We start from the raw sequence: 21,951 nt of genomic DNA on the forward strand, positions 1-21,951 counted from the left end.
GAGCGCGGCGGCGCTGGGCGCGGCGGGGGCCTGGTGCGCCACGAGGCCCGGCCCGCCCGCACCGCGCCCGCCCGCCAAAGCCGCCGCCAACGGAGGCCCGGCCGTCCCCTCGGGCCGCTTCGCGAAGGCCGCTCCGCTCCGCCCGGGCTCGGGGCCGTGGTAAGCGGGGCGGCGGGGCGGGGCGGGGAGCCGGGGGACGGCGGCGCGGCGGGGCCGTCGCTGAGTGTTCCGTGTGTCCGCAGCGCTCCGCCGCAGGCCCCGCGCCGCCGCTATCCGCTGCCGCCGTCCCGGAGCGCCGTGCCGGGCGCGCTGCCCGCCGCCTGCTGGGACGGCGTCGTACGGAGGAGCGCCGCCTGGACGCGCCGCGCCGGCCCGGCCCGCAGTCCCGTCACCGTGCGCATCGGCCGGCCGAGAAGCCCCGCCCGCAGCCCCGTGTGAGTACGGAGCGGGGACCCCGCGGGGCGGAACCGGGGCTCGTTGCGGCGGGCTGTCCCGCCGCCCTTTCGCTCACCCCGCTTCGTCTCGCCTCCCCCCAGGCTGGAGCAGCTCCTCTCGCCGGTCGCCCTCCTGCCCGGCGGCGGCCCGGACCCGTGCGCGAAGGAGACGGTGCTGAACGCCATCAAGGAGAGCAGGAAGAGGGTGGTGGAGGAGGAGGAGGATGAGGAAGAGCAGCAGGCGCTGGGTAGCGACCAGGAGAGCAAACGAAGGTACCGAGCCGGAAGTGCTGCCCGTGTGAAAAGGGCCCGGCGCTTCAGTGTTGATAGATGCTGCGTGCACGAGAACTGTGCCTGTGGCAGAAGAGTGCCGTGTGCCCCTTTGCATGGCCTTCTTGGCCGGGTCAGAGATCCTTCTGGCACTCCTCCTCCTCTTTGAGATCAAAAGGATGTGATTTAGCCTCTGCCTGGACGTGTCTGTGGGTCAGGTGTGTGCCCCGTGCCACTGGGATGGAGAAGTGTGGAGGTGGCCAAGGGATGCCTGGCAGGGAGCCTCCACTGGAGGGAGGTGACTGCTGTCCCCATGGGGTTTGAAGGCTTTTGGGGAGCTGCTTGTTTGAGGGCAGGCTGAAATTCTGCTTGTCGGGGGTTGCTGCTCTCCCCAGGCATTAGGGCTCCAGGTAGAAGCACTTTAAAAGCTCTTTGTGCTTCCTGTAACTAGCAAAAGCAAGGTAAGGCAAAAGGGAAGACAGGAGAGGCCTCTGTTTCCATTAGGCAAGATCAGTGATTTCCAGTTCTGAGCTATGAGAGAGGAGGGTGCAGTGCCTTTGCCAGCACACTGGAAGGATGGACGTATGTCCTGGATGCCGAGCTCTGCTGCAGCCTGTGTGACCTCCCGTACAACACACTGCCTTGGTTCTGTGCTCCTTGAACTCTCACCTTTGCTTGGTGTGTCTGAGACCCACGGGAGCTGAGCTGGATGATGCAGAATGGGCGCATGAGCTTTTTTTTCCCAACATGTCAATATCTGTATCTGCCACAAAAGCCAGTCATTGACAACTGGCCTGCATGAAGAATGCTTGTAGGTAGAAAACCTGTAATTTCTGAGAGCAGAAAGGAGCCTGCATCAGCTGGAGAGCACTGGATCAGCTGTGCAATGGGATCAGATCACTCAGGGCTGGAGGGGACCTGAACTAAGTGACAGGGCTTGCCTGATGCCCCCAGCACAGCATAACAGCAGGCTTGTTGTATGGCCTCCAGGTTTCACTGTGGGAGAGGAGGACTTCATTTCTGACTCAAACCATTCAGGAGCTGGCTAGGATGGTGTAGGAGATCTGAACTACAAGGCTCCATTCAAGAAATGCGTAGCTCAGCCCCTCTGAAACATTTTAACTTTGAATAATGGATTTGAGCGAAGATTTCTTTAAATCAAAACTACTCAGCACAGCAAGCAGCTGATGGAGCTGTTGGAACTTGGGAAGCAGCTGGGGTTGAGAATCAGTGACACAGGGCTGGGTGAAGGGAAAATCTGCAGGACTTGGATGGTGGAATGGGGATGTCTTAGGTGTTAGGTGGCAGAAGAGCAGTGCTCTCCCAGTGCCAAGCCTGCCTGGGAGGAGTTCTGTGGCCAGGCTGAGAGCACGTGCTCCTCCTTGTTGTCTTCTCCCTGTCACAGCTTCCCTCTCTCCTGCAGGCGCCATGACAGCAGCGGAAGCGGGCAGTCGGCATTCGAGCCCCTGGTTGCCAATGGTGCCCCCGCCTCTCTCATACCCAAGTGAGTATCCATCAGGCCAAAAACAATTAGCTGAGGGACGAGTGTGAAAGCCTGCAGGCTCTGGACGAGGTGCTGGTGGAGCCCAGCTTCTGCAAAGGATGGCAGTGGCCGTACCTCATGGCATCATTCGGCCTTGCAGCTGTGCTTAGCGGGTGCAGGCTGGGGGCTGTGGGGCTGCTCTGCTGCAGGGGTCTCTTCCTCAGCTCTGTGCTCAGAAAAAGAGCTGCTTTGCTTCCTCGATGTGCCCTGCGATGAACAGGCCTATGGGTAGGATGGTGGGGAGATGCTGAAATCTTCTTTAATGTTCTGCAGGCCTGGCTCTCTGAAGAGAGGCCTTGCTTCGCAGTGCCCCGATGACTGCTCAAACAAGAGGTCACGCACCTCCTCCATGAGCTCCCTCAACAATACGTACACCAGTGGAATCCCCAGCTCTCTGCGCAATGCCATTGCCAGCTCATATAGCTCCAGCCGGGGCCTGACACAGGTAGGAAGCACTCCTGAGGGCACCACTGCAGCCATGTGTGGCACAAAGCAGCTCGACCCACCGTGTGACTCAAACCTGGCGCCAGCTGTGGGGTGAGGAGGTGTCACTGGGATCACAAGATCTAGGGAAAAGGAAGGCGATAGAAAGAATCCCTTTGGTGTGCTGCCACCTTTTCAGCTGGAGTCAGCATGGATCACAGCCGTGTGTTCCTGCTCTGACCCAGTTCCCCTTGGCAGCTGCAGAGCTGTAGTAGAGCACTGCTTGAATAGGTAGGCTTGTGGGTGTGATGGTGGGACGTCATCGTGGCTAGCAGAGCTGTGCTGTCTCTGTGGGAAAGATAACACAGAGGAAGCCTTGGGAAGGGTGGGTTTCCTGTGAGAGGGGTGAGGTTGAAATCCTTGGAGCGGGATCTGCCCTCTGGCAGGGACAGGTGGCAGCACCTGAGGCCACCAGACAGCTCTACGCTGTGCTTTGGCCACAACTGTCCCTGATCAGCAGCATCCCCCCTCCTGTCCTTGTGGCTGTCAGGGCCCAGAGGCTGCTTGCTCACAAAGCAGGTTTCCTTCAATGTGGGCAAACCTTGCAGCACTCCACGAAAGGTGGAAGGGAGCTTGGTGGTGATGGAGGGAAAGTGAAGCTGTGAGTTCATTGGGTGCAGTTCTGGGAGGAGACGTTCAGCATAGAGCAGGAAAGTGGAATGCTCTCCTCCCTCCCTGCCTGTGCACTGAGTCATTGCTCTCTCTGGGTTCCAGCTGTGGAAGAGGAGTGGTGTGAGCATGTCCCCACTGTCCAGCCCCGCATCCTCCCGTCCCCAGACACCAGAGTGGCCTCTCAAGAAAGCCAGGTAACCAGCCGCCCGCTGTCCCAGCCAAGAGGAGGGCAGGCACCGTCCCAGCTGTCCCATTAGGACTGTTCATGAAATGTTGGCTGCTGGTGGCCCTCCAGTGTGCTAGTCCCATTGGGTTTGCACTAGTTCAGGTCCCTGCCACCTTGTCACACTGCTGTCCTGGCAGTGCTGGAGCAGTGGCGCTGCGCCATCCTCATCCCTGCCGTCCTCTGGGACTTGGTTAGAGATGGAAGTGTTGTGAGATTGCCACAGAAGTGGTGTTCTGCTGTGGCATTGCTGTGGGTTCCCCGAGCCGCCAGAACTCAGGAGGAGACAGGTACTGATTATTGTTGTCTCCTCAAAGGTAATTTACAGGAGCTACACAAAATATGTAAAAATAAGATTGCATTTTAGGGCTTTCCTTGTAGTGCAAGCCCTTGTGCTCCTCCGTCCTGGCTCAGAGGACCAGGCTCCAATGGGAAAAGCTTCAGTCAGAACCAAAATTGGCACAGCCTTGTGCACTGAAAGGAGAGGAGCCTGTAAGAGGTGCATTTCCCATCTAGAACTGCTGGTTGCCACTCTGAGGTTGATTTATCCTGCAGAACACTGGGGGTGTGTAGACAGGCACCAAGCTGTGCATTTAGAGGGAGAAGCAGCTCTGTGCCTTCAGCTGCTCTTGAGCCAGTGCAGGAAGTGCAGTGCTGTGCCCGTGTTGTCTCAGGGTTTGTTGGATGGCTGCCTCGTGGGCCAGGGCTGCTGGTAGGATTCTGTCATGTGTTTGGCCTCTTGGGGGATGGGGCTACATCTATGGCTTGATCCTAACTGGCTTTCTTCCACTGGTGCAGGGAGGAGGAGTCGCATCGCTCCAACACTTCCACCCCAGTGAAATCAGATAAGGAGCTGCAGACAGAGAAAGGTGAGCATAAGCACAGCAGTTCTGCGTGGGTTTGGATGGGCATTGGTGTACACAAGCAGTGGGGTGGGACATCTCTTAGGTCTGCAGGTAAGATTGGCTTGAGACATCACCAGGCAACTTGGAGTGTGCTGGTCCAGGGGTAGTGGCAGTTCTGCTGCCCTGAATGGGTTTCCAAGTGATGAACAAGAGATGCCATATGCCAGCAGATGCATGGGAGCTGGCTTACAAGAGGGAGCCCCTCAGCTGCCCCAGGACCTACTGTCAGCCTCAGGGCAAGGTGTGCCATGCCGAAAGAGCCCTGATCATATTCCAGGCTGAGCCCGTTCCAATGCTTTCTCAGCCTAAACGAACAGGACATCCTGTGTCCATCTCAATTAGCTGCCTGGGTCCTGTGGTGCAGCACTAGATGTGGCTCGTGTAGCCTGCCTGGTTTGTGATTCAGGTAGGCAGATTGCAAGGGCAGTCTGGGGAGTAGAGAAGGAGTTACTGCCCCGCTGAAGGCTGGCAGGCTTTTGTACCAGGCTGCCAAGATGTGCTGCAGGCAGCTGCTCTTCAGGCTCTTGCAGCCTTGTCATCAGCTCAGAGCTGTATCCCTGGCTCTGCCTTCAGACTGGGTCATGCGGAGAGGAGTTGGAAGGGACGAAATAGCCTGGCACGAGCCGGGCTGTTCCTCTGCCCAGAGCTGGCTCTGACTTGTCTCCTTCAGCAGTGATGGAGACACCTGTGCGGAGGAAGCGCGGCTCCCTGAGCCCTCCAGCTGCATCGGGGAGCAGTGGCAAGCGCAAGCGGAAGATCCAGTTGCTGTCGTCTCACCGGGGGGACCAGCTGGTGCTGGTACGTTGCTGTCTCGCAACCCCTTTTGCCCTCCTCTGGAGATAGAATGTGCTCACTGCAATTTCTGCAGGGCTGGGGGGAGACTGACCTGCCTGCCCTCAGGAAGGAGGCCCTGTCCTTGGCGGAGTGGGAAGTGACGCTATCCCCAGCCCCAGTGTCTGGTGGGCTGTGCGTGATTGTGCCGCCTGCTGCCGGACCAGGTAATGGCCTGGGGAAGGCCGTGCCCTCAGCGCCAAGCCGGGGTCTTGCGGAGTGGGGACCGGAGCTCCGCGGTAGCGTGCTGCGGCAGAACCAGCTGCTCCACGGGTCTTGCGACGGCCAGCCTTCACCACACCTTCAGAGAAGCTCTGCCGGCTTCCCTGAGAAGGAGCTAAGCCGCTGCTCTCTCTTGGCAGCCCCCGCCGCCTCAGCTGGGCTACACCATCACGTCGGAGGACCTGGATGCGGAGAAGAAGGCAGCGTTGCAGTGGTTCAACAAGGTCTTGGAGGATAAGGCTGGTAAGGGCTGTGGGCAGACGGGGCACCTGGGGTACAGCAGGGAACGGGGAGGGGTAGGAACAGGGGGGCATGAGGCTAGGTGGCAGTGGGGCATCTGTTCACAGACCAGGGATGCTCCCAGGCGAGTTCTATCTGGTCCTTGGGTCTGAGGGTGCTGACGGTGGTTGTGTCCCAGAGCCTGCAGGGTCATGGCTGAGGTCCCCCAGGGCCAGAGCAGTGGGATGTTGGTGTGGTTTTCCTACCTTTGGAGAAGCTCTGCTAATGGATAGTGCCCTAGAGCAGGCTTACAGATTCTGATTTCTTGCTTCCTTCTGTTAGATCCAGTCCCCAGTAGCACCACTGCAGAGACCACGCCTGCGTCCAGGCCATTAGCGTTCACAGTGACCACAGGGGCCTCCTCCTCAGCACCTGTGTCAACAGCTCCTGTCGCATCCAGCAGCAACTTGCTCCTGGACAGCCTGAAGAAGATGCAGGGCAGCCAGGCTGCACCTGTGCCAGCAGGTGAGGAGGAAAGGGGTCAGTGGGATGGGATTGTGGCAGAGCAGACTCAGCAGCAGCTCTGTATTCCCTTTGGGGGAGGCAGGCTGGAAGATCCCTGTTTAAATGCTCTTCTGGACCTGAATCTGGAGGAAAAATTGGGGGGTGCAGCCAATGGTCCGGGTGTGAGCTTGTGGGAGTGTAGGGGGCTGCATTTCTGGGGACGTTTGCAGAGGCGGAGCGGCTGCCTGGCAGAAAGTCTTTCTATATGTTACTCGTTATCCCTAAAAAAAAGAAAATTAACCTTTCCAGACTCTTCTGGAGCTGCGATAGCATTCCAGCCATCTTCATCAGCATCACAGCTGCCTGCTCCTGCCGTGTCACTGGAGTCAAGTTCTCTACCTGCGACCTCTGCTGACACCAAGCCTGTGTCTGTGCTAAGCACGGCTGCCCTTTCCGTCTCCCTTGCCTCGGGGGCACAGCCTGCCAGCAGCGTGGCACCTCCCGCAACCACAGAGCTGGGCCCAACCCCCAGCAAACCTCCCTCCGTGCTGAAGCCGAACATCCTTTTTGGGGCACCAAGCTCCCCTCCTGCCAGCCAGCCGGCGATGACTTTAGCTGCTGCAGTGCCCACCACGACCCCTGTCTTCAAACCCATCTTTGGTGCTTTGCCGAAAAGTGAGAGCGCAGCACCGGCTACAACAGGCATCTCTGCTGCAGTCACTGTGTCTGTGAGCTCAGCCCCTTCCTCGGCGCCTTCCACCACCACTGTGTTCAAGCCCATCTTTGGCAGCATGACGGCGACTTCATCTCCAGCAAAGGTCTCTCCTTTTGCCTTCAAACCGTTGTCACAGCCAGCTTCAGCTGCGGAAGTGCCAGCAGCCTCCACAACCACGCTGGTGGGATTCACGGCTCTGCCAAACATCATCTTCACCACCGCAGCTACGACTGCCACCACGCTCAACTCCTCCACGGATGCCACCATCAAACCAGTGTTCAGCTTTGGACTCAATCCGCCTGCCTCCACCAGCACCAGCCTGACAGTGACCGCCACCGCAGCCACCAGCGCATCGCAGCCCTTCACGTTTGGTGGCCTGTCCAGCTCTGCCACCAGCACGGCACCCACCTTTGCTACCCCAGTGTTCCAGTTTGGAAAGCCCGCCGCAGCCACTGTCTCTGCCACCACCAGCGTCACAGGAGGCCCTGCGTTCGGCCAAGCACCTGCAAACTCAACAGCAGCCACAACCACTGCGGGCTTCAGCTTATTTGGAAGCACCACATTGACATCTGCCCCGGCCACCACAGGCCAACCGGCGCTGACGTTCGGCTCCTCCAGTTCAGCTTTTGGCAGTACTTTCAGCACAAATGTGAAGCCGCTGCCTCCGTATTCAGGGGCAGCAAGCCAGCCCGCATTCAGTGCTGTTGCTGCAGACAGCCAGCTGCCCGCCAGCAAGCCCACTGCGGGCCCTGTCGGCTTTGCTCCCCCGTTCAGTTTCGGGGCGCCCGCAGCCCAGTCCACCACTCAGCCGGCGTTTGGCAGCAGCGCTGTGCCGACCTTTGGCACCGGCAGCACCCAGGCAGCGTTCGGGACCACCACGTCGGTGTTCTCGTTTGGGACGGCCGCCTCTACTGCAGCCAGCTTTGGTTCCGGCACCCAGACCACAAGCAGCGGCGTTGGCACCGCCGTCTTCGGCACCGCGCCGTCTCCTTTCGCCTTCGGGGCGGCCGCCCAGCAAGGCCCTTCTGCCGGTGCCTTTGGGCTCAGCACACCCGCCCTGAGCGGCGCCTCCCCTGCGGTGCCCTTCAGCTTTGGGGCTGGGCAGAGCGGAGCGGCTGCAGCTGCCACGCCATTCGGTTCTTCCCTGACGCAGAGCACGCTGGGAGCGCCGAGCCAGAGCACGCCGTTTGCCTTCACTGTGCCCAGCACGCCCGATGCCAAGCCCGTGTTTGGAGGTGAGCTGCTTTCTGTCTGTCCCTTTCCATGGGCTCTGCTGCAGCCCTTTGAGGGGTGATGCTTGTGGAGCATGTGCTCCCAGATCCCCAGCCCTCAGTGGTGGAGGAGAAGGGTCTGCAGCCCTTCAGTGTGGTGCCCCTTGGCCCCTCTCAACGTGCCAGGCCTCTGCTGAGCCCAGCTAGCTGCTCTCCTGCCTGAGAAACCACTGTTTAGCTGATGTTTGAAATCACGCAGAATCACAGAATGGCCCGGGTTGGAAGAGACCTCAAGGATCATGAATCTCCAACCCCCTGCCACACGCAGGGCCACCACCCTCCCGATTTCATACCAGCTCAGGCTGCCCAGGGCCCCATCCAATCTGACCTTGAACACCTCCAGGGACGGGGCATCCACAGCCTCTCTGGGCAGCTGTTCCAGCACCTCTCCACTCTCATAGTAATCAATTTAAGAGTTTCCTGGTGAGCAGAACCCATTGCAGCCAGTGATTGCGGTCTCCTTGCTGGCTCTCTGGACTGTTCTCTCATGGAAACATCTTGCCTCCCATGAATTTGCAGCCCACATGCTTGGAAACTTTTGGTCTAGAAAGATGGAAGCCTTTGTGCTTCCCCCTGTTGTGGGAAGGCACAGGGATTATGATGAGAAAGCAAGGGAGTTTCTTAGTGAAGAGGCTGTGCCTGGTGGGGCGACTTGGCTTCAGTTCCTGAAGGAAATCTGCGTCCCAGTGCCTGCGGGTGCTGCTCAGCCCAACTCACAGCAGTTTGTTGCTTTCCAGGAACTCCTGCCCCCACCTTTGGGCAGAGCACCCCTGTCCCAGGAGCAGTGGGGAGTGGCAGCAGCAACCTTTCCTTTGGGACGCCCAGTGCTCCTGCCTCGGCCTTCCCAGGAGTCGGCACGTCCTTTGGTAAGAGCTCAGGGCTGGGGGGCTGCAGTGGGATGGCAGCGGGGCCAGGCTGGGCTGTGTGAGCCAGCTGTGACACAGTTCTGTGTGACAGGTTCACGAGCAGGCTTTGCAGGAGGCCAGCTCTTCGGTTCCCCCTCTGCCAGGCTGTGCTGTGACCTGTGGCTCCTTTCTGCTTCCAGGTCCATCAACTCCAGCATTTTCCATCGGGGCAGGATCCAAGACTGGCGCTCGGCAGCGGCTGCAGGCACGGCGACAGCACACCCGTAAAAAGTAACCTGGGGCTCAGAGCCCCGCTGCTGGCTGTGTGAGGAGCACAGTGTGTCCCCAGGGGCTCTGCTCAGAGCGCTCCCCAGCACGTGAGCGATGGTGCCGGGCCGTGTCTTCGTGGATGCTGGCCGGGACAAGATAAACCAAACTCTTCTTACTTGAACAGTTCCACAGCCAAGGCTGGATGAACCTCTGTACATATCCACCATGTTTCCTCCCTCCCTTTGTTTTGCCATGTTTCATAACGTGTAAATTTTTCCCTGTTGCTTCTTATAGATGTTCTGAGCCCCTACCCCCCGTCACCGTCACCCCCAGCATGGCGCCAGCACGTCCACACTCAGAGCCTGAGGCTCCTGTTCTCTGCCATGGGATGTGGTCTTCACCGGGCCCAGAAATCTTTCCCCACTGTTGAATCTCATGGCCTGGTGAACACGATCCCTCTGCTTCAAGCCACTTGTTGCCATCTCTGCAGAGCACGAGGCTGCGTTAGCACCCAGCTCTGTGAGCGTGGCCGTCCTGGTGTCACAGGGGGTGACACGGCTGTGGATGGGGGCTGAGCCCACTGCCACCACTCAGCAGCTCCTGCCAAGCCTCTGGTTGAGGCGTGGGGTGTGGAGCTGGCAGCTCTGTGCTGCCTCCCACCTCTGTTGGGCTCCCCCCACCCGCTCGCTTCAAGCCCTGTCTGTTCTGCTTTGTTTGTGCTCCTGTTTTAATGCGCTCATTGAATCGAGTTTGGAGGAAGAACTGAAGCGTGTGCGTGGCGGCATGTTGGTTATGCCGGATTTGCTGTTTGGAGTTATTTTTTGGGGCGCCCATCCCTTCATGGGATGCACCCTGGCTAATTGGATGTTGACAGTAGCATCACTGCGTGGCTGCTCATGCTGGGTGAGTTCTGTCCCTTTGTTGTGACTGAAAGAAAGGCAGCTGGGGCCGGGGCCTGGCCTCTGCAGCCTCTTCTCTTCCTGGACCCCTTCTTCTGGGCTGGAGCCATGTTACCACCTCAAGTTCCTTTGGCACCACCAAAGAAAGGAGCCCAGAGTGGGTGGGTTTGTCCCCTCCCCAAACTGGAATGGATTTTCACTTTGAGCTCATCCCCATCCATTAGTTCCTATGAGCTCCAAGGAGCTGCGGTGCTGCCCCTGTGCCCGTCACCCCTGGGAGCCCAGTGAGGAAGAGGTGACTGGAGCTCTGGTCCCCGTGGCTGAGAGCTGTGCCCGCAGCTCCCCTCTGCCTCCAGTAATGCCTGGCTGCCGGGTTTTTTACTCTCCGAGCCGTGTGAGTGTGTGTGTCTGCTGAAGTCTAAATTAAAAAGGAAAAAAAAAATATTTAAACATTTTTTAACAAAATAAGAATTTATTTTTATATTTAAGCTAAATTGCCTTTGAATTCCTTCAAGCTTGGTTCAGTGAGGTTGCTGACCGCAGCGCTGTTGGTAGTTCCCCGTTCTGTCGCGCCCCGGGGCAGTGGCTGTGCTGTGGGACAGGGCTGCGCTGGGGAAAGGCAGCTGTGTCCCAGGGCAGGAGCCATCTGCTCCTCCCAGGCTGTAACAATATGTCCTTGTTTCTCAAATGTGATGTACATGGATGTGAATAAACTTTTTTTTTAATTCCCCTGAAGCTGAGGAGCAGGAGCTTTTGCAGGGCTGGGAACAGATGAGGGGTATGGGGCAACCCCCCCCCCCCCCAACTGGGGGAGGAGGGCTGGGGGGTGCAGCTGCAGGCTGCCACTTCTTCTCGGAGCGCTCCCAGCTGCTGCAGTTGGTGCGGGCTGTCTTCACCTCTGCAAGACAGAGAGCTGAGGGCATGTAGGAGCCTACTGCAGGGTGGCCCCCAGCATGGCCAAGGATGCTTCAATGCTGAAGGAGCCAAGCTGGCTGCACGTGCCCTTAGGGGTGCAGAGAGGTGCTCAGAGGAGCTGGTGCTGGCAATTCCTCCCTCTCTCCAGAACCACAGTTGTGGTGTTAAGGGATGAGTGAAGACACAGAGGGAGCTGGGCCCAGGGCTGGTAGGCTGCTTGGTCACACAGGGCAGGGGCTGCCCCTTCTCAACCTCCCTCCTTAGGGTTCCAGCCACCACCTGTGTGCAGAGAGGGCTGACAAGCAGGAGCCAAGGTGAGAGCACCCTTGGGGCACGCTGGCTGCCTCCAGAGAGAGCAGAGCTCCAGCACAGCCCCAGCTTTTGGCAGGGCCAGGCCTGAGGAAAGCTCCCCTCTCCCTGGGCTGCAGCATGGGGATGGCTAGGCTGGGTTCTTACTCAGAACTGGAGGCTTGGACCATTCCTGGTGTGGCTGGTAAGGATTTAGAGTGAACATGCAGTGTTTTTTTCCTTGCTTCTTATGTCACCAATTTAAAATAAAAAGACTTTCTTGTCTGGCTTGCTTTTGTGTGAGGGCTGAACTGTGCTCGGGATACTGTTTTTCAGCTCCCTCTGCTTTGCACAGTGCTGCACTCCCTCCTCATTCAGGCAGGATGCTGCAGGGGCAAGGCAGCATTCACCTCCCCTCCCACCTCACCTGGGTCTTGGCATGGCTGTCACACAGCTGTCAGCCTGAAGGCCACAGAGGGGCAGGTCGCACTGCACACACATAGAGAAGTCCCCCAAAGGATGACTAATCCCCTAAAGGAAGGGCTTATCACTGTAAGGCAAAAGCCTTTTCTGAAACCCCAGATAAGGGTTAGGTATGGAGTTCTAGGGGCCTATAAAGTACTACACTGCCATTACTCCAGCTGGAGGAATCCAACTCCAGAGGATAAGGAAACTGCTGTTGTTTGATTTGTTTTCCTACAGCTGCCCAGCTTTGGGGGCACCTATACATGTGCAGGAGCAATTTCCACTCCTTTGCCTGTGCGTGCATCAGGGAGCACCAGCCCTACTGCTGAGGCCTGGGTCAGGAACTTACAGAAGCTCACCAAGCCAGCAGCTGGTGAAAAGCTTTATTTCTGTTACTCAGTGCAAGGGCCACAGCACAGACCAGCTCCAGAAACCAGCACTGCATGCTCCTAGAATTATTTCACACGTTGCTTTTTCCTCCTCCTCTTCTTGGGAGGAGCTGCTCCTGGCTCTACTCCCTCTTCTTGCTGTAGGCTCTCTTCAGTGGCTGCAGGCAGGGAGCTGCACACAAGAGCAATGACACTTGAGTGGTTCATGCCACCTGCAACACCGCAGCCCTCTCAGCAAGAAGACAATGCATTCCAGGCAGCCAGGCAGCCTTGGGCCCACTTCTCCCCCATTTCCTGCACCTGGGGACAGCAGCTTCCTCCCCACGGCGCTCCAGGACAGCCACAAAGAAGCCCTGTGAGAGCGTATCTGCAGGAGAGGCGCGGAGGCAGCACTCAGCCCCTGGGAAGGTAGCAAGTCCTCGACAGGGCCAGGATGGGAAAGCATCCACTAGCCTGCAGAGGGGACAAGGGACAGCGCTGAGTCCAGCAGCAACACACAGAGCTACCAAAGGTAACAGACTCCCCAAGGCCTGCTCCTCCCCAGAAAGGAGCACCTGAAGGCCGATCCCTGCTCCTGCAGCACTGCGTGCACCACATCCTCATTCTCCTCTCGGTGCACTGAACAGGTAGAGTAGGCCAGACGCTGCACCGCCGGGAAGCGCAGCGCGTGGCTCAGGACCCTGCGCTGGAAGCCAGCCAGAGCCTGCAGCCGCTCTGCACTCGGGGCAGCTTCCTCCAGTGGCAGCCGGGCCACCATCCCTGCAGGGACAGCAGCCGTTGCCTGTGGGTCTGCCCATGCAAAACCCAGCTGAAGCCTCTAACAGACGAGATGGCTGAAGTCCCCACATTACCCGAGCCGCTGCATGACGGGTCCAGGAGGATGTATTTTACTTTGCTGTATTTGGGATCGTGGGGATCAACTGTCAGGAAGTCCTGCTGGGCCAGCTTGAAGCTGGTGACCCCTGCCCGCATCAGCATGGTGTTCATGGTAGCCAGGCGCTTGGTGTCCACATCAAAGGCAAAGATATGCCTGAAAAAGAACCCAAGGGGTGTGAACACCCAGGCCAGCCCAAAGGCCGTGCTGTGTAAGCTGCTCGGATGCATCCACAGCCTCAACATGCATCTGCAGCTCCTTCCACATCAGCCCTGCAACTTTCTCCTCAGAACTGGGCCACCCAGTCTGTTCTGGCCCTGCCACAGCCTTGCACTCACCCCTTGTTCTTCAGGATGGCAGCCAGGTGGCTGGTTTTGTTCCCAGGGGCAGCACAGGCATCGATCACATGGGAGCCAGCAGAAGGGCTAAGGAGGAAGGCTGGCAAGCAGCTGGCCTGCAGGAGGACAGGGCACAAAGAAAGGTGTGGGCTGCCAGCAGTTTCTGCAGTAGCCACTCCCACATCCTCCTTGGGACACAGCAGTTGCTGTGGAGTCGCATGCTTGCACACCACCCAAACCCAGCTCTGGGTCTGGAGGCCTCTTACTAAATGGTGGGAGCAACATTGCATGACCATAGCCCAGCTCCCTATGGGGAACTCCTACAGTGTGTGCTAAAGCCACTTATCCCCTACCCACAGGCTATGAAAGCAGAGCTGAGGGGGATCCCCACAGCCTCAGCCTGTGCTCATAGCTTCTGCTTAAGCTAAACGCTGCAGCAAAGCAGCTCCAAGCCCAGTCTCAGCATGTAGGAAAAGGCTGAGCCCCCGCTCCTGCCAGTGGTTTTTACCCCTGTGCCGCAGCCTCCCGTTCCCCAGCTCCCAACCTTGTCCTGCAGGATGATGTGTCCTGACATATAGAGCCGGTTGTCATGGAAGTCTGTCTGCGGAGGGAAAACGAGCAGCTCCGGGAGGTGAAGATCCAACAAGAATTTCTTCCCAGAAAGGATTTTCAGCTCTTCCACGCTGCCCACACAGACAGAGGATGAGCACAGCTCAGCCTTATCACATTCAGCACCACAGCCCTCCTCCAGAGCCCAGGTGCAGAAATCCCTGCACCCCACACCTCTGCCCAACGTCATTACCAGGCAGCACCCAGAAACAGAAGGTAGGAGCACACCAGTGGACACCTCAACCACCAGCACCACCTCTCTACCACTCACCCACCGCACCCCACGGGGGGTCACTGCCCACCCACTCACGCTGCACAAAGAACCCAAACAGTACCAGGCCCTGCTCACCTCCTTGCCCTGCCCAGGAAGGAGTAGCCCTGGCGCTTGAAGAATGCCACCACATCATCCACGCATGTTTTCAGCACGTTCACCCGGACGTAACGTGGCACCTGAGGGGCTGCAGGGTGCGGGGTCAGCCCCGGCCCCGCCGCGGTGGGCAGCGCCCGGCCCGCACCCGCTCACCTTCCGGCCCGGTTCCCGGAGCCGGTTCCAGGAGATCCTCGTTGCGGCTCACCCCGCGCCGCACCTTTAGCCGGGCCAGCTCGGCCTCCAGCCGCGCGCGGTGCCGCCGGGCCAACGCCTTCCAGCGGCCGCCGCACTTGAGGCCCTTGCCGAAGAGCAGGTCGTACACCAGCACCTAGGGCAGGCGGTGAGCACCCGCTGCCGGGGAGAGCCGCGGCCCCCAACCCGGCTCCGGCGCCCAGCACGGCCCGGCCCTCACCTTGGCCAGTAGCGGCGGCAGTTTCTTCTCGACGCGCAGCAACGCGGCTCCGTCCAGCAGCGCCTCCAGCACCGGGCCGTAGCGCAGCGTCTCGGCCACCAGCGCGTACAGCTGCCGGGCGTGCTGCGGGGCGGTGGCACCGGGCGTTCAGCGCCGCCGCTCCGGACCCTTCCCCAACCACCTGCCCTCAACCCCGGCCCCGCTGCGCACCGGGAAGTCGCTGCCGTACACCAGGCTCTTGAGGCCTCCCTCGCCACGCTCCAGCCCGCTCAGCACAGCAGCGGCCGCGCTGTACAGCGCCATTGCGGCGGCCGAGTCGCCCCACGTGCGCCGGATAATACGTCACTTCCGCCTCAAGCCACGCCCTTCCCGCAACATCGAGTCCGTCTCCGTGACCCCGCCCCCTTTCCGCCGCGGCTCCGCCCCCCGCCCGCTCGCAGCAGCTCGGCTCGGGCAGCACAGCGGCAGCTTTATTCAGTACGGCGCCGCGGGGCCGCGCGCTACGGCTTGGGGGGCTCCTCCGCCGCGGGGGGGCCCTGGGTGTGCCGGCCGGCAGCGGGAGAGGGCAGGATGATGGGAGGGGAGAAGGGCCCTCGCTCCGGCCAGCACAGGTCCACGATGGGGTAGAGCTGGCCCTGGAACTCCGCCTGGAAGGTGTAGATGGGGCTGAGCTCGTCGGGGCTGTCGGCGTTGTAGAAGGTCAGCTCGCCCTTCTCGTAGTGCAGGTAGATCCCGATGCGCTGCGGCCGGGCGGTCAGCGGCAGCGTGGCCCGCGGGGTGCTGAAGGCCTCGTAGACTTTCCCTTCCTTGAGGCCGATGAGCCACACGCCGTTCTCGGGAGACTTGCTGAGCTTCCCTTTGCGGCTGACCGTGCCCTTGATGATGCCCACGCGCCAGTGGTTCCTGGTGCCCACAATCACCTCCCAGTAGTGCTGGCCGCAGGAGAAGCCCTTGCAGGTGAGGATGCAGTTGCTGGAGTCAAAACGCTTGGGGTTGCTGTCCCGGCGCTGGTACAGCCCGCACTGCACCACCGTGTCACCCTTGAAGAGTTCCAGCAGGGGATGTGCCGTCACCGGGTCCAGTTTCAGCATCTCTGGAGCTAAAAGGAAAGCAGGCAGACTCCAGGCATGCTGCTGGGAGTGCTGCTGAACCCGAGCGGACTGCTCAGACACCAGAGCAGGTGCTACCAGCATGAGATGATGAACCAGCCAGTGCTCCTGGAGCTCTGCTGCAGGTGAGCAGAGCAAGGCAGAGGCCAGGACATGGGACGCTGGCTGGGCAGTCTGTCCTGGCAGCACAGCCAGAGATGCCCACGCGATGCCAGCTGGGGAAGCTGGTACCTGGCAGGACGTGGCGGTGCAGCCGCTTCCACACGGTCATCTTGATGTCATCTTGGTGGAAACAAGGCTTGAATGATACGGGACTGAAGATGGCATCACCTGGGTGTAGGCTAGGAAGCTCTGACCTGAAAAGACAAGTGCAGCCATGACAGAGGTTGATGGGAACAGCACGTGTTCTTTTCTCACCTTCTGCTGCGTATGATGGAGCCACTAGTGTCTCTGCAGCTGCTTTTGCCCTCTTCTGGGGCTGCCTGCATGGCTCTGGCTGTGGCTCTCCATCACAACAGCAATGCCCACAGAAGTGAGCAGGGCAGAGTGCCCACACCAGGCTGCCCCCGCAATGCTGAGGTGCTCGCTGACCTATGTGCTGCCATTCCCATTGGTGCTGCATGCTGCTGGGTCCCATCACTCACCTGAACTGGTAGGAGCTGTATTTCTGGAAAACAAAGAGAAAAAGTTAGTCAGCGGTGATAGACTGACACAACAGCAGCTCTTCTGCATGGTCACAGCTCCACACATCCATGTCCTGGGTCAGAGAGGCCAAGGCTCTCCTCTCCTGGGAGATGAATTCTGATGGACAGCTCTCTGCCATCTGGGGAAGCCCGTGCTGGACAGAAGGCACCTCCATCTCACACCTCATGGTGTGCTAGCTATGTTTGGTGAGGGTTCTCGCTGCCCAAGGAAAGGCCCAGGGCTATGAGCAGTGGCTGATGGTGGGAGAGCCTGGCTGAGCCTTGCCGCCTTCCTGAGGCAGTTGCTGGTGGGCACACTCACACGGATGAAATCAAGCTGAGTTTCGTTGCTGAGTGTCTCCAGAATGCTCTGCATCTCCTTCAGCCTCTGCAGGGTGTCTGATGTCTGCTTGACCTGAGACTCAATGGAGGCGATGAGCTGGGCCGCCTTCCCCTCCACACTCTCCAGGAAGGTGGCCTTCTCCTCATCGATGTACCTGTGCAGCTCCTCAAACTCCTTCTGGATCACCCACTTGAAGACATCTGCCTCATTCTGCAGGGAGACAGCAAGCGGCTCTGCAGCACTGCCTTCCTACATTTCCTGCACCCACTTTCCAGTTTCAGAGATGCCACCAGCAACTTCTACGCGTCCCAGCATGCTACCCTGCATTTGTCTTCCAAATAAAGAGCAGCTCTTCACAGAGGCTGGATGTTACTTCACCCGGCTGCACTCAGCACCGTGGCACCCCTGCCACATACCTCTCTCCACCCAGATTTTGTCTTGATGTCCCAACTAGCTTGATCAGAGCCTTGAAAGAGCTTTTGGATTCCTCTGCTCCCAGGGAACAACCTGGGTCCTGCACTGAGTTGGGGGAATTCAAGCTCCAGTTTCATTTGGCTTCTAAGGAGCCCAATTCAGAAGCTCAAGCCTCAAAAAGTGATACTGAGAGATTCCTTTGAGATGTCTACTGCATGGAAAATGGGTACACAGCCAAATGAAATGTAAATTCATTGTGAAATTCTCAGCATTCTGACAGGGAAGCCTGCTCTGAGCAGGGTGTTCTTCATGTGTTATCATCTCCAAGGGCATGTGGGCAAAAAGCTCCTGCCAGGACAGTCAGTGAGGTTATGTCTCCCCTGCAGAAAACCCCTCTGGCTTTGCCACCTGAGAGGGCTCCGTCACCTATCCTGAAAACAGGGCTATTTTAATCCCCAGTATTCCTGGAGAACAGGAATTTCGGTAGGAACAGCCCTGCCTACTGTCCTAGGGAAGGGAGAAAAGGGAGAGGAATGGAGGAAGTGAGCTGAGGAGTCCCAGGAGCAGAAATTGCTCTGATGGTTGTGTGGGAGGCAAAGAGCTCTGGGAAGCCGGCTCCTTTGGCACTCACCGCAATGCGGATTTTGTTGTTGATGAGCTTGCTGAACTGTTCATCCAAGTTCCTCTTGCACCGGTGGACATCGGTTAGCAGCACAGACAGCTCCTCCTAGAAACACAACAGCTGTCTTGAGGAACCTTGTGGCATCCTGCTTGATCACAGGCTCTGCCCCTGTGCCTGCCGGCACCCCAAGGAGCCCTGAGAAGCCATGCCCTCCCAAGCTTCCTCTAAGCTCTATGGGGTTCTGCACATCCTGCTGATCTTTGGTCTGACCTAGAGGATTTGGGGGTGCCAGAGACAGAAGAGCACTCAGAGCACAGCCCCAAGCTGGGTGCTGCTGGCCAAGTACTCTTGCCAGGAGCACTGCAGCTCCACTCCACATCTGGCACCCCATGAAGACAACACTCCAGGTGAGCAGTTGCAGTCAGCATCAAGTCTGCAACGCCGTGTCAGTGCTGGTCCTGGAGCCTGGCTCAGGCAGTCACGTTCCTGGTGCCTCCTGCTCTTATCGCCTTGGTGTCGGGAGCTGAGGGGAACGGCGGCCCTGTGCCTTTCCACTCCTTGGGCTTTCATGTGAGGTTGGGCAGGGGACACCAGCTGTTTACTCTGCCAGGCTGGTGCTCCTGTTTTTCTCCCTCCCTGCTCTCCTTTGGCACCTTGCCTCAGCCCTTATCTCCAGACTCCCTTTGATGGTATTTGTAAACAATCTTGAAAGGCCTCTATGACTCACCCTGATCCTCAGCTCCCCTCCACTGTAGTTCAGCCACCAAGAACACGTCTCCTCAGCCAGGGACATGCTTGGCTTGAGAAATGGCTGGCCCCAGCCCAGGGTCCCTGCCCCACATCTGCTTGCGCTATGGGGCCGTGCTGCCCACACTGGCACCATTTTCAGCCTCTTTACTGAAGGACAGGAGATGCTAATACTGCCATACTCGGGGCTGAGACTGCTACAGATGTCCTAATCCTCACCCCAGGGAGCCCTCGCCACCCCTGCCTGCCAACCTTCATCCGACAGTATGCGGTAGAGATAGGGGTGATCTTGTGCTGCTTGTGGTTGCCAATGGTGCCGCACAGCCCACAGATCACCTCTCGGTCAGCCTCGCAGAAGAGGCTCAGTGGATTGTGGTGCATTGGGCAGGACTCTGGGGTGGGCTCTGTCTCGCCCCTGCTCTGCAGTGCCTCAATGATGCGGGCCAGCGTGACATTGGGTGGGGAAGCGCTGCAGTCCACGGATTTGCGGCACACGGGGCACAAGAACTGCTCATCCAGCTCTCCAGACAGTGACAGCACACAGGACTTGCAGTAGGAATGCCCACACTGCAGCATCAGGGGCTCCTTGAAGACCTCCAAACAGATGGGGCAGAGCAGCTGGTCCTCCAGATTATCAATGCTCATCTTCCGAGCCATGCTGCCACCTTCCAGCAGCCCTAATGCAAAGAGCAAGGCAAACACAGATGAGCAAAAACAGAGGTCAGCACTTGAAGAAGTGAAGAGATGCCTCAAACACCTTTGTGTCCCAACAGCAGTTCAGACAGTTGTGAGCTTGTCATTAGACTCCACAGATAGCGTGAGATGCTCGTTTAAATCTGCAGTGTTCTGACAACAGGAGACTGCACACGGTCAGGCCTTCTGGCTCTGCCTGCAGTGGCAGAAGGCACCACCAAGCTGATCCTCATCCAGAACCTTTCCTTCCCTGGCAGATGTGTCAGCCTGTAGCTCCCTCCAAGGGAGACCTGCCTGCATGCCAGGACTTGGCAAGGCTGGAGACAGAGCCAAGAAGGATCTTTGCTGAGAAGTTCTAGCACTGACTCTGGCCTGTATGAACTTCTACAGATCTCCTTGGTTCATTGTCTCAGCCCCTGCATGTCCTCAGGACTGGCATTAGATCAAGTGATGCATCTGAGCAAAAGCAGAATGAAATCACAAACAGCATTTTTATGTTCAAGACAGAGAGAAACCACACAATACAACTTGCAAAGTTAATTTTGACTGATATGAGGGTTGGGAGTTCGAGTCACAGTGTGTAGGGCTGTGACTTCAGCTTACCCCCTTGAAACAATGTGGTTTCTGATCACCAGTGTTCCACACTTGGCCAGCACCCACAAAAGACACAAGTCAAAATCTCTGCATCTCCCACCAGTCTTACAGCCACACGTGGCCATTCTATTTAAGAACTGTGTGGTTCATGCAACATTGATTTCCACACAGCATTGGTGGGACATAGCCACCAAGATCTAGAGTCCCATGGGGCTCTGCTGCAGTCGGGCAGGTCGGGCATCGCCAGGCAGACAAGCCTGGGTGGCCCAGCCCTGGAGGTGACCCTGCTCTAACTGTGACAGCATGATAGAGTGTGCATGCCTGCTCCTGAACAGAGGCTGGCAGAGAGCACACATCAGAGCCTTTGTGGTCTCCCTGCTCACATGGAAATAAATCTGAAGTCAAAGACTTGGTAGTTTCCCAAGGGAAAGGGGAGGCTGTGACCTGAGCTCAGCTTTTATCAGGCATTGCTTATAGGAGCTCAGCAGGGAATCAAGAAAAGCGCCATTGTCAGCCCACGAATGGTCAGCCACCCACACGAGACCAGCTTCAGCTGCTCCCACTGCTCTCAAGGAAACCCCGTTAGGTCCGACTCGCCACCACTCACGTGCCCTGTGCCGCCTCCTCTCTGCCCTGGCTCGGCTCTTCCTGGTGCACCACACCTGATGGATGTCCCTCGGCTTCTCCTGACTGAGCTGAAGAGTTCAGCTCCGTCACAAGGGCAGACGTGGCAAGCAATGGGTCAGTGGCCCCTCAGTGTGACAAGGCGCAGTGCCGGCCACCTCGTGACTGCTCCACTGCGTCTTCAACCCTGCAGAGGCTGCTCCAGGGTCATCTGCAGTGTGCACAGCAGTGAGGCCGTGAGTCCTCCTCTCCTGGGCTGTGACGATGGAACCACACCTCCTCCTGGCCCCCCAAAGGCTGACCAGCGCTCTGTGCACCAGTACAAACACACATCATATGACTACAGAACCTTGATAAGAGATGAAGGTGTTTGCCTGGCTGAGGGGTGGTTTCGACGAGTCTCACTCTGGTTTCAGTCCACACCACTTGGATCAACAGAAACATTTGCACTAGAATGCTTTGTTATCAACTGAAACTCTTCTTTGGTTGAAAGAGTGTTGATTTTTTTGTTTGTTTGTTTGTTTTTGACTGGCTGGTTGGCTGGAACTACTTCACTGTTTTGGAGAAGACAGAAGAAGACCCATAGTAATAAAATCACAGAATAATAGGAGTTGGAAGGGACCTTTGGAGCTCTCACAATCCCCTAAAGCAGTCCTCTGCAGTACGCTGCACATGACAGTGTCCAGACAGTCTTGAATATCTCCAGAGGAAACTCCCCCAACTCTAAGCAGCCTGTTCCAGGGCTCTGGCACCCACACAGGAAAGAAGTTCTTCCTCATATTTGCATGGACGTTGCAGATTTTCCCTGTTGCCCCTTGTTCTGTTGCTGCACACCACAGAAGAGGAGCCCGGCCCCATCCACTCAACTCCCACACTTGAAGCATTTACAAACAGTGATGAGGTTCCGCCCCCCCCCCCCCCCCCCCCTTCTTCAGGCGAGCAGCCCCAGGGCTCTCAGCTTTTCTTCATACGGGAAACGCTCCATCCCTAAGAGCCCCGAAGCATTACTGCCCCCATCTGAGGCACGGCAGCGCTCAGCTCCTGGGGCCGCACGGACGCTTTCCCCAGCGGGCAGCACACGAGGAGGCCACGGCACTCCCTGAGCTCCATCCCCAGAACACCAATGAGGAGAGGCGGGCCCGAGCCCGGAGGGGGCCCTCAGCAGCCACACGCGGCGGAGGACCCGGAGCTCTCTGCAGGCAGCGGGGCCGGCGGT

At 58.3% G+C, this 21,951-nt stretch overlaps 4 protein-coding genes across 4 annotated transcripts; 1 reads left to right on the forward strand and 3 right to left on the reverse strand.

Moving 5' to 3' along the window:
- Positions 1 to 255: 255 nt before the first annotated feature.
- On the forward strand, positions 256 to 10,981 carry LOC122193632 (nuclear envelope pore membrane protein POM 121-like; the record flags this gene model as incomplete). The annotated part of the gene is made up of 12 exons (XM_042894495.1): positions 256 to 434; positions 537 to 707; positions 2,128 to 2,208; positions 2,521 to 2,692; positions 3,445 to 3,536; positions 4,364 to 4,434; positions 5,141 to 5,268; positions 5,664 to 5,766; positions 6,085 to 6,267; positions 6,556 to 8,196; positions 8,970 to 9,098; positions 9,278 to 10,981. Coding segments are annotated over 12 exons (3,045 nt in total), but the record flags the coding sequence as incomplete, so codon positions are not given.
- Positions 10,982 to 12,283: 1,302 nt separating this feature from the next.
- Positions 12,284 to 15,226, reverse strand: NSUN5 (NOP2/Sun RNA methyltransferase 5). Its single transcript, XM_042894496.1, has 10 exons — positions 15,117 to 15,226; positions 14,907 to 15,029; positions 14,648 to 14,822; positions 14,474 to 14,582; positions 14,060 to 14,198; positions 13,516 to 13,631; positions 13,155 to 13,333; positions 12,858 to 13,062; positions 12,604 to 12,756; positions 12,284 to 12,475 (listed from the first exon to the last, which is right to left on the reverse strand). Exons 1-10 carry the CDS (start codon positions 15,207 to 15,209, stop codon positions 12,370 to 12,372), a joined length of 1,398 nt encoding a protein of 465 aa, XP_042750430.1. The 5' UTR covers positions 15,210 to 15,226; the 3' UTR covers positions 12,284 to 12,369.
- Positions 15,227 to 15,406: 180 nt separating this feature from the next.
- On the reverse strand, positions 15,407 to 15,997 carry LOC122193635 (E3 ubiquitin-protein ligase TRIM50-like). The gene has a single exon (XM_042894498.1). The coding sequence runs from the start codon at positions 15,995 to 15,997 to the stop codon at positions 15,407 to 15,409; it is 591 nt and encodes a 196-aa protein (XP_042750432.1).
- LOC122193634 (E3 ubiquitin-protein ligase TRIM50-like) lies at positions 15,983 to 21,585 on the reverse strand. Its single transcript, XM_042894497.1, has 6 exons — positions 20,719 to 21,585; positions 19,077 to 19,501; positions 18,087 to 18,182; positions 17,021 to 17,251; positions 16,660 to 16,682; positions 15,983 to 16,371 (listed from the first exon to the last, which is right to left on the reverse strand). Exons 2-6 carry the CDS (start codon positions 19,479 to 19,481, stop codon positions 16,071 to 16,073), a joined length of 1,056 nt encoding a protein of 351 aa, XP_042750431.1. The 5' UTR covers positions 19,482 to 19,501; positions 20,719 to 21,585; the 3' UTR covers positions 15,983 to 16,070.
- Positions 21,586 to 21,951: the final 366 nt, after the last annotated feature.

This window comes from Lagopus leucura, unplaced genomic scaffold, assembly GCF_019238085.1.
Source record: "Lagopus leucura isolate 7727_CA_CO unplaced genomic scaffold, USGS_WTPT01 129-28_obj-0_obj, whole genome shotgun sequence".
Lineage (NCBI taxonomy): Eukaryota > Metazoa > Chordata > Aves > Galliformes > Phasianidae > Lagopus > Lagopus leucura.